The following is a 12,849-nucleotide window of genomic DNA, read 5'->3' as shown; positions in this document are numbered from 1 at the left end:
TCAATAGTTCATTAGATCGTACAGAAGCAATGGTTTGAGCTGCAGCGTGTAAAACTACCTCAGAACGATGTCATAAACAAATTTGTTTAGAGGTGTTGATGTCATGTATTCAACGTGTCAGGTTACACGTCGGAACAAAGTTTTGGACTGTTTCAGTTCTTGTCTCGTCCTGGTGTTGACGGTGGTCATGCATGTTCAGAATGGCAACGTTTTTATGTTGGGCTGGGGGATCAACCAAAATGTGATGTGTTTGTGTACACATGTGTGTGTGTGTGGGGGGGGGGGGGGGGGGGGGAACTTTTTAGGTTTTTAACCCAGCCCAATGCCAGTTGAATTTTTTAAATGGGAACGGGGCCAATTCCCCACCACAATTATTTTCGAGCTAACCCTCTGTGCTAAAAGGGGGGCGGGAAAAAAAAAGGGCCCCCCCATCCCTCAACGTTGAAACCAACGATCATGTTTTTCTTCTTAACAATTTTGCATGCGTTCTGATCACAGATCAGTTAACGTTATATAATGTCCTTGCTCAAATCTTTTTTCCTCTTTTGCAGAAACCATCCTGTACCTGTGACTACTATAAGGACCTCTGACCCAGTCCGCCCCAGCGATGTGACTCCCACACATGTACCTCACCTGTGACCTGTGACCTATGACCTGTACCACACCATGCACTCAGTACAGGATAGACAGCTTAACACACGGACATTTTTATTACAGACAATTAGAATAATGCAAATTCTAAATCTTTCAACAGTCAGATGTGCAATATTTTTCCTTTGAAAAGTTCTCCAATAAGGAATACAATTTTCCTCAAAGCAAGGAGGTTAAGTGTTAAGGAATGCAGTTTTGCCAATGAAATATTGACAGCCAAGCTTCGCTGCATAGTGTTATAAAAAGTTTTGTAACAATCAAGAAACCAATCCTGTCAGCTCCACACAATGAATTCCAAACTTCCCAAGAGTTTCCGGACGGTGATTCTGTGCTCGTTAGCAAACTTCATTAACCAGGCGGACCGTACCATCATGCCGATCGCGCTAGTTCCGATGAGCAACGAGTTTGACTGGAACCTGCAGGCTCAGGGCTGGATCCTCAGCAGCTTCGCTTTTGGGTACATCAGTAGTCAGGTAAGGGCCACTGGGGAGCCTGGAGACAGGCTAACGTAACATCAGTAGTCAGGTAAGGGCCACGGGGGAGCCTGGAGACAGGCTAGTGTAACATCAGTAGTCAGGTAAGGGCCACGGGGAAGCCTGGAGAGAGGCTAACAGTAGTCAGGTAAGAGCCACGGGGAAGCCTGGAGACAGGCTAACAGTAGTCAGGTAAGAGCCACGGGGAAGCCTGGAGACAGGCTAACAGTAGTCAGGTAAGAGCCACGGGGAAGCCTGGAGACAGGCTAACAGTAGTCAGGTAAGAGCCACGGGGAAGCCTGGAGACAGGCTAACAGTAGTCAGGTAAGAGCCACGGGGAAGCCTGGAGACAGGCTAACAGTAGTCAGGTAAGAGCCATGGGGAAGCCTGGAGACAGGCTAACAGTAGTCAGGTAAGGGCCATGGGGGAGCCTGGAGACAGGCTAACGTAACATCAGTAGTCAGGTAAGGGCCACGGGGAAGCCTGGAGACAGGCTAACAGTAGTCAGGTAAGGGCCATGGGGGAGCCTGGAGACAGGCTAACGTAACATCAGTAGTCAGGTAAGGGCCATGGGAAAGCCTGGAGACAGGCTAACGTAACATCAGCAGTCAGGTAAGGGCCACGGGGAAGCCTGCAGACAGGCTAACAGTAGTCAGGTAACGGCCATGGGGAGAGCCTTGGGCTAGGCTAGGATAACATGAGTATGGTAATAACAGGGCTAACAGTAGTAATTGGACTAAACTGAACAGTAGTATGGAACCTGCAGGCTCAGTAGGATACATCAGTTAGCCTAAAGCTGGGCTAACAGTGGCCTTGGCACTATTCAGTGCAAAAAAAAATCTTTTGGACTTGGACCCTAGCCTTTTTTGGGTGGGCAGTGTGGTCACATAGTTTACAGTTAAGATAATCCCTACCAACCAACCCTAGTTCTTTCAGGACTGAAACTGGAAACACAACATTTTTTTCCTAGGCCTCAGCAGAATGGTTTTTGATCACAACTCAGAAATGTGATATGAATTTTCAAGTCTGTATGGTGCTGATGACTGACTATCTGTGTGCTGCCCCCTGTAGGTTATCGGTGGCAGTGCAGCCCGGCGGTGGGGAGGCAAGTGGGTGTTAGGTTTCGCCGTTGCTGTGTGGTCCCTAGCGACGTTCTTCACGCCGACCTTCGCCCGGACTCTCTATGGGCTGATCTTTGCCCGGATCTGCCTGGGGTTCGCCGAGGGCCTCGGGCTGCCGACCATATTCCACATCTTCGCGAACACGGTCCCGATGGAGGAACGGTCGCGGGCCTTCGGGTACCTGGTGGCCTCCGGATCCATCGGACAGACTCTCGCCTCCGTGGTGAGTTTCAGGACGAGTTGTGCAGTTTTACTAATGGTATAGTTCTGAGGACAAGGGTTGGGGGGATAAGGCAGGAAGTGACATGTTTCGTTTGTCATCATGAAAAAGTATCATGAAGCTCTTGGGACATTTTATTCAATGCTGGCAACAGAATTTGTATAGTATGAGTCTGAATTGTGATCTGACCAAATCTCAGCAATGTGCACTAATCCATGAAGAAACTAATTCTTAATACCAAAACCCAATTATAAAAGTGCCCTTGATGCATTAACTTTCAGACTTACCTTGATCAGGAAGAAGGTTGATAAAGATGGTAATAAGCATTACAGAAAGCTTTGTAGTTTCTCACTTTCTGATTGTTTAATGTTGAACTTACGCTCCCTTGCAGGTGTGCCCCAGACTGCAGTGGCCCATGATGTTCTACAGTTTCGGTGTGCTGGGGTTCGTGTGGGTCGCTACGTGGGTTCTCTGCTTTCGGGAGCAGCCCATCGACTACGATGAGGAACTCTTCCTTCCACCCAAGGTACAGAACAGCTTAGATACTGGCAAAAGCCAAAAAGAACACTGAAACAATGTTCCTCTAAGGAGGTTGGTTCCACCTGGTACATGCATGTGTGGCAGACCATCCCTAGACAAATGTAGTTTACTAATTGGCATGGTCTATTTCAGTTTGTTGTATTCCTAGCTGGGCATAATTGTCTTAAACGGCTCCTCCGATGAGTGTCTTAAGCGATCCCTTTTGCAAATAGAAAAGTTTAAATTTCTTGGAGTCAATGGTCTTTCCCAGTTGTTTTCCCAAGCAGGTAGTGGTGGTGGGTGACAAGGTAGGTTTGGGTAAAGGGGATCAAATTACAGTGTAGGGAATCCAAATCACAGCATTGGGGCCCAATATGCTGGAAAGGCCTGGCTAGAACACAGAGTTTGAGTAAGATAGCAGGCTAAAGTTCATGTCATGTTGTGCATCCTAACTTTACCCCACTTTAGGAAGCTGGTGCAGATGTGGAGGATCATCCTGTGAAGAAAACACAGAAGAAAAAGGTGCTTAGCAACGGTTCTGAACGTGGATGAGGTGTCTAAGCACATGATTGGTGGAGGGCAAATTGTGTTGTTCTATTTCACTAGTAGGGGGTGTTATGGGCTTTCCTTCCTTTCTCTGTCTGGTTCTGATGGCTGGTGAGAGAAAAGGCTCAGTGTACGGTGCTGTGCCAGGAGATTCGTGGGTAATGAAGTAGTGATTTAAAAAGTTAGGGACAACTTAATTCTTGTCCCATATTGCCTGACCCTGTGTAAATTTTTTCCAAATGGACATTCCAAAGGTTAAAGTTCACCCTGTTATGTCCATCCTTTTTTAGATCATGACCTCTAACCTCTGCCCTTACAGATCCTGACCTCTAACCTGCGGTGGGTGGAGTTCATCTCCCACTGGCCGCTGTGGGCGATCTACTCGGCGCACTTCGCCATGAACTGGAGTAACTACGTGGTTCTGTCATGGCTGCCGACCTACCTGCAGCGCGCGCTCGGAGCCAACGCTAACGACATCAGCTTCACGGCGTTTCCTTATATGGTGAACTCTCTTGTAGGGGTCGGTAGGTAGCTTCACGTGTTACACACACTCACACACACCAACGACATCAGCTTTACGGCGTTCCCGTATATGTTGAACTCACTGGTCGAAGTGGGTAGGTAGCTTCATGTGTTACACACACACACACACACATGCATGTTACTCACACACACACACACGTACACACACACTAACGACATCAGCTTCACCGCGTTTCCCTACATGGTGAACTCGCTTGTCGGGGGCGGTAGGTAGCTTCATGTGATACACACAGTGTGATACTGCACTGTGTGAATGTGGCATAGAATTTTTGCTTGTTTCTGTGGTATGTTATGTGTGCTTTCCACTGTAAAGTAGTGCACCACCTACTGAGATGGGTCATCCTGACTGAATAAAAGAAAAATACATACTTTTAGATGAATAAATTGTAGCTGTCCCTATTGCAGCTTGTAGTACATGTAAATTTATCAGGTGTATGAGGTAGTTTCCCTTTCATGTGATCCAAATCCCCCCTCCCCAGGTGCGGGCCACATGTCTGACTGGCTGGTTTCCCGTAAGAACTGGACGGTTCTGTCGGTGCGCCGGCTGATGACCAGCATCGGGCTGCTGGGGCCGGCGGTGTTCATCCTGGCATTTAGCACCACTAACAACCTCATCGTGGCTCTGCTGTGAGTACCAGTTAAACACGCATGCACACACATATGCGCCCACACATGTAAGCACACACACGTAAGCACACACACGTAAGCACACACACGTAAGCACACACACGTAAGCACACACACGTAAGCACACACACGTAAGCACAAACACGTAAGCACACACACGTAAGCACACACACACGTAAGCACACACACTCACCCCACAAAGCCTTGTTCATCCTGGCCCCTCAGCACGACCAACAACCTCATTGTAGCTCTGCTGTGAGTACCAGTAACACACACATGTACGCATGCACACATGACACCACTGTGTGCTGTAGTTAATGCCAAATTATTTTCAACATTAAAATTAGTGTTAATTAATGTATTGTTAATTTTGTTCTTTATATTTTTTGTTATATTTATTGTTCTGTTCCACCATGTTGTTGACCTATGCCCTTTGCCCTCTGCCCCAGGCTGGTGTCGGTGTCCATGGGTCTGTGTGCGTGTAACTCCTCGGGTCACATGAGTAACCATGCCGACGTCGCGCCCAACCACGCCGGGATCACCTTCGCTGTCTCAAACACCATGGTAGGTACTAACTATTCACAAGCACACAAATGTACATGTATGTACACACTCACACTTATAAACACACAAACACATAAACATGCACGCAAATACACATACTCAAACACTCAGGCACACACACTGCTCAACCACGCTGGGGTCACATTCGCTGTCTCAAACACCATGGTAGGTCCAACTGTCTCGCAGATACACTCTTGTATACAAGTACACACAAATGTTGCCATCACATTTCCTGTCTCCAAAACCATGGTAGGGTTTGGGTTTTGCAAAACATGTCTGTCCGATTTTGTGTGTATGGCAGATGATTTCTTCAAGTTCCTAATTCCCCCTAGCTAATGTTACATCTATGCTGCTTGGAGTACGAAGCTGGTGTGTTACGCCAAATGGCAGTTATACCGGCTATATAGATACGGATACAGAATACAGATTGTCCATGTTGAAGATAGTTCCCAGAAGTTTGGTATCATACTAGTAGATGTAACAATACAATCTTAAATAGCCACCCACCCACATATGCACACATTAGCACATTATACACAGCTACACACTATTGATGGCCACAGGTACCCAGTCAATGCTCTCACAAACAAACAAACACACACACACACACACACGTGCATGTACATACTAACCCCTGTCCTCTCTCCCCTGTAGGCTAGTATTCCAGGCATCGCCCACGGCCCCGTTACAGCCACGCTAGTGACAGCCACAGGACACTGGTACCCAGTCTTCACACACGCTCACATGGACGCATGCACGCACAGACTCACACACACGTGCATGTACATACTAACCCCTGTCCTCTCTCCCCTGTAGGCTAGTATCCCAGGCATCGCCCACGGCCCCGTAACAGCCACACTAGTGACGGCCACAGGACACTGGTACCCAGTCTTCATGGTGGCAGCAGGAGTCAACATGGTGGGGGCGATGGTCTACGCCTCGCAGAGCTCCGCTAGCCAGGTGCTGTAACACCTGTAGGGTGCTGTAACACCTGCTGCACCTGTACGGTACTCCCACATACCTGGACCTCCTTCATAACCTGCCAGGTGCACTAACACACCTGTATGTAGTACCTGTATGGCACAGGTGTGCAGCTGAAAAACTAGAGTCAGGTGCTCTGAAACTGTCACTGTTCATTTTGAGCAGCTTTCCATCTGCTTCCATGTAACTATGTAACACTGGTGGTGTCAGGTTTGGGAAAGGTCTTACTAGAATCTCTTTCAAATCCTTACAGTCAAATATTCTAAAGACTAAGAGTTATGGTTATGGGGCTATGCACAAGGAGAGGGTTAATTAAACATGTGGGCTTCCAACACTGTGGCCATGACATTGACTGTCCAGATTCAAAGTGGCCAGGGTTATACTGTAGGATCATTGTCTATGGACATATTTTAGGGACAAACATGTTGTATTTTGAGCTGCTCTCTGTGTTCAGGGTGTAAATAATGATCCAGCCATAGCTAGATATGATGATGAGCTAGGCTGTAATGTTATGCTGCAGTAGCTGAGACAATTGATAACTGTATTTCATGTCTATTTCAGCACTGTGTTTTTTTATGCAGTTTTCCTTGATATTGAGAATATCCTTGCATAGTTCATCGGGTTGGTGATTGAGATAGTTTTAAGGTTACTGACAGGAAGTTTGTAAGGTACACTTCATGGTATTGAACCTGAGATTATGACTTGACTATGTGTAAATTTGCATTAAGTATCTCACAGTCAGGGTTTACATGTATAATGTTGAGAAGTTTTTGTTTTCTATTTGAAGCTGTATTAAGCTACAGGTGACTTGGATATGCAACCATCATACAATTCTATCATATAATTGTAAAGGGATTCTGGTACCTTATCATGTGTTTTTGTTGTTTTGTAAGCTTATTATATACATGTATGTATATATGCTGCTGAAGTGGGTGTCAAATGTGCAATTATTATGTCTCTTTTTTGTTTGTTTATACATTTGTATTTACAAAACCAAAGCCTCTAGCCTTGCCATGTTTGTAACATTTTAGTTTAGTTTTTTTTATTCATGTTGAGTAGAAGATGTCTGTCTGTTTTAGTTGCAGGAGCCAAGCAAGATGAAACAGTGTGTACATTACACATTTGTCTGTTGGATTCAAATTTGGGGAAAAAATGATGAATCTTAATACCAAGAAATTGAATTGTTTCACCAACTTCTTATTACATGTCATAACATCAAAAGCATTATACAATATCTGGAATAAAATCATTAATAATCACTCCCAGTGTTGGATGTCTTATTGTGTCTGTATCATCAAGGTCATTTCATAATTTAATTGTGAAAAAAAAGATATTTTATACACAGGATCCCTTACTAGTATTTTGTGAATGTATTTGGGTTATTATTAGGGTTGAAGAGTTTACTTTCCATTGCCTAAAAATGAAGAGATCAACAGTTGTGATCTGAGGGTTGACAGAAGTGGAGTTATCTACATGTATGTCTGAGATATTCCCACATGAATGAAAACCAAGCAGGGGTGGAAGGGAAAGTCTTAACTTTTGCCTGGAGATTTATAAAAAAATAGAAACTTATAGCTCTGAATAGTAAACAATACTTCAAAATAACGTTAGGTTTTGTGCTCCATTCACCACTACCGTTCATGTTTCAGTAGACATCATACATGTATAATCTCCAGGCAGATCTTGCTGTAGCATAAGATATTATCATAAGCTTGGGAAGGATTTTAGCCGGCAGAGGAGTTTCATTGGCCATGTACAGCTGTTTGGCACCTAATCTATGTTGGTTATGGAAGGAAAGTTTTGCATAATTACTGCTTTTACATAATATTCACAGATCATACATAACGTTACATAGAAACATGGTGAATAAAACTGCATAGCAGACTGGTGATAATGATGAATCACTGGAAACCAACATGATTGGCCAAGGAGAAGTTACTATCCAGTCTCCACTCAATAGGGCACTAATACTATTAGTAATCGACAGATCCTGACTGTACATCACAATTAGCGGTTCGACCAATGAGAAAAAGACAATCAGTTTGGAGGGACAAATATCAGTCTGACCAATATGGCTAACGTTACAGATTTTTATGTTGTTTCATTTCCACATTTGAATGAAGTGGGCTGGGCTATGGGATCCTTCTATTCCAAAAAAGAAATCGCCAAAATAAATTAAAACAAACAAAACAACAACGTATCTGCGTTTCACCTGACGCTAGTTCACGGTTAGAAATTAGCGACCTCTAATGTCAGTTACATAACTGCAGAAATCTTATGAAAACTGCAGTACCATGAACATGGGCATGCACTTTAGATACGAATCGCTAGAGGTCACTAATGTACGGTCATAGTCAGGGTGACGACATGCTCCAGTATTATATCATGGAATGCTCTTTTTACCTTAATTCATGATTTGAAACAGTGAAGATATTAATCTGCGATGCTCTATTTTGAAATGTACTCGGAAGAGACCTGACGATTTGGTTCTAACCGAACTACAGCCTCAAACTTGCGATTTATCGCCCCCCTCCCCACGTGTTATCAAATCAACACCGTTCATGCCAGAAGAATTCTACAGAATTGCTCATTTAACAACTTCAACAACTTTTTAATGCGACCACTACACCGACAATCTGAAGATCCACATAAAGCACTGAAAGAAGTACGATTTTCTCCCACTCAAATCCACCCACAAAGCTTCAGGCGCAAACGTCTGACCTTGCCACCGGCGAAAAGCTCGGCTCCCCCTTGCGGTGTAATTTTATGCCCCTAACGGTTACCTCACAGATTTGACGACACGGCATGACTCCTTAGACAGTAACGTTGACTATATGTCTAATTTCTATAATCTGAGTGGCAGATAATCCACTAAATGAAAGGTAATCCTCACTACAGTTGTTAACTGTGTATGTTGAACATTTTCACGGCGCAGTGGGGGCCTCTCGCGATTTAGTTCTAAAGTGCAGCATCAACTATGACACAAAAGCCCTAGAGGTCGTTGACCTTGCTCGGAACGCCCCCTCCCCTACAAACGTTGCATTTTTGTTTCTTCCTCGCACATGAAGCCACCACAGGATTGCGCAGGTAGTTTAGAGTGTAATTTTAGTTTCCACCAAACTAAGCAACAATGGACCGATCCCGATCGAACATCATATCGAACAAATAGAACAAGATGGAACCCCCTATTCTATTTCGAACACCTCCGTCAAAAATAGCCCCAGTTGAACAGGAATGGCCAAAGAAAAATGCTAGGCTATTCTTTGTCAAAGGCTACACCCACCAAGTATAGGTATTGTGGTAGCGAGAGCCACTGCATAGCATTACATTGATGGTGGGCAGGATGCACTTGAAGTGCAGGGGTTGTATAGGAAATGGAAGTCTGCACTGGCAGCCTTTGTAGAAGTGTCGCATTAGTTGTTCCGTAATACAAGCTCCCTCTCCACAAGTATCTGAGCTGCTCTCTTCTTGATTTCGCTTTTATCGTGAACATTGATGCAGCTGTTATGCATGCAACAATCGCAGCAGAAACCCAGCCCCAAATAGATGTACCCTGGTTTTCACGTGCATCGACCGTATGTCAGAAACCGGACACTCATGCCCATCAACAAGGTAATGATATGCGGTGCCTCCCGCTTTTGCTTTGATTGAAATTATAACGCCCTTACTTCAACTTTATCAGCCTCCCTCCTCAAACGACTGTGCCCAGTGGATGTAGCCTTCAACAAAGAAGCCAGGGCATTTTTTTTCGGCCTGGTCTGAGAGGATTTCAGGGTCAAAAGAGCTAAACCGAAGTCAGTCGTTATTATCAGCTAAACAGCGTCGGCGGCCAGTTCTGTCCGACAAGCGCTGTTTTTGACGGAGGTGTTCGAAATAGAACATGATCGAACAGGGGGCGGGGCTTCGGGATCGGTCCATTGCAAATGGTAAGATATCCCCTGAAATGGCGGATAATCCATATTTCCGTATGCAAACTGCATGTGTTGAACATTCCCGCCAAAAGTAGACCACACATTAGCGGCCTCTAGCGATTTGTTTCCAAATTGCAGCGTCAAACTTGAAAACAAAGCCCCCTCCCCACCTGTTGTCGGAAGAACGCCATAAACGAAAGAATAATATTACAGGACGGTTGATTCAACAACTTTCAAAACTTTCCTTGCGAGCACTTAACTGACAATCTAAAAATCCACATATCACATTTTAAGCGATTTACTCGCGCTCAAATTTCCCCATAATGCTTCAGACGCGAAAGTCATTGACCTTGCGGACGGAAAGCCCCCCTCCCTCTTACGGTGTAATTCTGCTGCTATCCCGCAAATATCGTCCCATGGCAATACTCGATTTGCACATTAGAGTGTAATTTCATTTATTCCAATTATGTTATAAAATTCTTATTAGTGTGGATAACAGATAACACAATGAAACGAATTATAATCCTCACTACAGTTGTTAACTGTGTATGTTGAACATTTTCACAGTACAGTGGGGGCCTCTAGCGATTTAGTTACAAAGCGCAGCATCAAACATGAAACAAAAGCCCTACAGGTCGTTGACCTTGCTCGGAACTCCCCCCTCCCCCTACAAACGTGTATTTTTGTTTCTTCCTCGCACATGGAACCACAACAGGATTGTACAGGCAGTTCAGAGTGTAATTTTAGTTTCTATGAAGCTTAGGAACAATTCCAAATGGTAGGATATCCCTTGAAATGACAGATAATCCATATTTCCCTTCACAGACTGCGTGTGTTGAACATTCCCGCCAACGGTTGACCGCACATTAGCGACCTCTAGCGATTTGTTTCCAAACTGCAGCGTCAAACTTGCGAACGAAGACCCCCTCCCCACCTGTTGTACCAACAACGCGATGATAATAGAAGAATATTAGAGGATTGCTGTCAGCTTCGGAAACTTTCGTGCAAGCTATACACCGATGGTCTGAAGATCCAATATTGTATTGGAGAAAAGATATTGCCGCGCTCAGATGCTCCCGCAATGCAACGTGGAAGAAAAGCCCTAGAGGTCGTTGAACTTGGTTGGAGCGCCCTCCCCCCCTCCCCATCTAGGCAAATTAATGACCCAACGTCGCACATATAGCCCACGACACGATGGGAGAGGCACTGAAGAGTGTATATTTGTTTCCTGTAGACATTTGGAACAATTCTGGATTTCAAGTTTTGCCTTAAAATGGCATTTAATCCATATATTTATACGCAAACTGCGTGTGCTGAAAATTCCCGCCAAAAGTAGACCACATATTAGCGGCCTCTAGCGATACGGCTCCAAAGTGCAGTGTCAAACATGCACTGCAAATGCAGTAGAGATCGTTGTCGTTGATCTCATCAAAGAGTATTTAGGCTAAACGTCACACATGTAGCCCGCGACACGACTGGACAGACAAACTAGAGTACCAGTTCCGTTTCTTGAAATCTAAACGTAGCCATTAAAGATGGGAATCAACCTACAGAGACAAGAATTGACCCACACACCACTGGGCGTGTTGAACCTTCCCGCCAAAATATGTAGACCACACACCAGCGCCCTCTAGCGATACTGTCCTGCTCTGCAGTATTGACATGCCAAGTGTCATACAAATCTTCGAGATAGTTCATACTCACTCTTTAATTTTGAGATACCCCACACGTATGCAGTTAGACGAGTATCATTGTAATAATTGACTTGTTATTGTTGCCTTACAATTGTACCATGTACAAATGTTGTGCAATAAAGTTCATTCATTCATTTATGCAAGGGTATTATACAAGATGTATCAAAGCTTAAAGTTATTGAAGAACTTACAAATCTGTCCTTGTTCAGATGCAACATTAGATCATTTCACCAGGCAGGTGTGCTAGACTTCAGCCCCTTACCCATACTGCTTTGTGTCCCACAGATAACAGTAGCAGGGCTGTAGATGTATGGTACTATGGCAACAATGCATTGGAAGTCACAGTCACAGATGAACACACACACACTTACACATACAGACACACAATAGAAAGCACATGCACTCACAGGCAGAAAGGCAATACACAACAAATCAAGACAGCACAGAATATTTCATCTTTCAAACTTTTTACTTTGTTCTTCAAGTTTGCAAAAGTTGTCCAACTTCTTTGCAAAGTACAAAGTAAGTTTACAAAGTTATACGTTTCTCTTTATAAAATCACTCTTGAACTTTAAAAAAATATATATTTATCAACATTCCTGAGTAGGAACAATATTAAGAACAAAAAAGATATCATAATATCTTAGTTTTCTCTCCATAAGATATATTACATCATCTTGATCATATAAATAGTTTCAATGCTTGACTGTAACCCTGTATTTAACTGTGCATTTCCCAGGTACTTAAAAACTCCAACAAAACATCAAATATAACTGCCAGGCTTTAATACACTTCTTATAATATGTACTTCTTTAAAATGAAGAAAAAATAAAATGATAGCAACAGTTTTTGTAGTAATTTCTTATTACTACCTGAAAATGTTATGTCAGCTGTATAAAACTAAAATTATCACATTGCTCTCTGATTGTAAGAAGTATATACTGTAACATATCTTGTAACATAACCAACATGAACCAAAACTAACACAACCAACTAACA

General features: G+C 43.8%; 2 protein-coding genes across 3 annotated transcripts in view; one reads left to right on the top strand and one right to left on the bottom strand.

Annotated features, from left to right (window-relative positions):
• The window catches only part of LOC118431674 (nardilysin-like), a 61,772-nt gene extending 61,148 nt beyond the window's left edge, over positions 1-624 (bottom strand). Inside the window, exon 1 of the mRNA XM_035842919.1 lies at positions 585-624. Within this exon, the coding sequence (XP_035698812.1) occupies positions 585-624 (40 nt within the window). The remainder of the gene's footprint in view (positions 1-584) is intronic.
• On the top strand, positions 557-7,221 carry LOC118432191 (sodium-dependent phosphate transport protein 1, chloroplastic-like). 2 transcript variants are annotated; one of them, XM_035843720.1, is made up of 8 exons: positions 557-1,124; positions 2,196-2,468; positions 2,857-2,991; positions 3,453-3,506; positions 3,850-4,054; positions 4,553-4,700; positions 5,150-5,264; positions 6,081-7,221. In XM_035843720.1, the coding sequence occupies exons 1-8, from the start codon at positions 939-941 to the stop codon at positions 6,231-6,233; spliced, it is 1,269 nt and encodes a 422-aa protein (XP_035699613.1). In that variant the 5' UTR covers positions 557-938; the 3' UTR covers positions 6,234-7,221. The 2 variants fall into 2 exon arrangements, with proteins under 2 accessions (XP_035699613.1, XP_035699614.1); XM_035843721.1 differs by lacking the exon at positions 3,453-3,506 and having other exon boundaries at positions 558-1,124; positions 6,081-6,233.
• Positions 7,222-12,849: the final 5,628 nt, after the last annotated feature.

The sequence above is a fragment of the Branchiostoma floridae genome, chromosome 15 (genome assembly GCF_000003815.2).
Source record: "Branchiostoma floridae strain S238N-H82 chromosome 15, Bfl_VNyyK, whole genome shotgun sequence".
Classification (NCBI taxonomy): domain Eukaryota; kingdom Metazoa; phylum Chordata; class Leptocardii; order Amphioxiformes; family Branchiostomatidae; genus Branchiostoma; species Branchiostoma floridae.
This window is presented reverse-complemented; position numbering and strand designations above follow the sequence as displayed.

What these genes read in the sequence shown, in the direction of transcription:
- LOC118432191 (XM_035843720.1), top strand. Translation starts at nt 939, where the DNA reads ATGAATTCCAAACTTCCCAAGAGTTTCCGGACGGTGATTCTGTGCTCG. An exon ending in GACAGACTCTCGCCTCCGTG is followed by an intron (nt 2,469 to 2,856) that starts GTGAGTTTCAGG and finishes GCTCCCTTGCAG; the next exon opens with GTGTGCCCCAGACTGCAGTG. An exon ending in AACCTCATCGTGGCTCTGCT is followed by an intron (nt 4,701 to 5,149) that starts GTGAGTACCAGT and finishes CCTCTGCCCCAG; the next exon opens with GCTGGTGTCGGTGTCCATGG.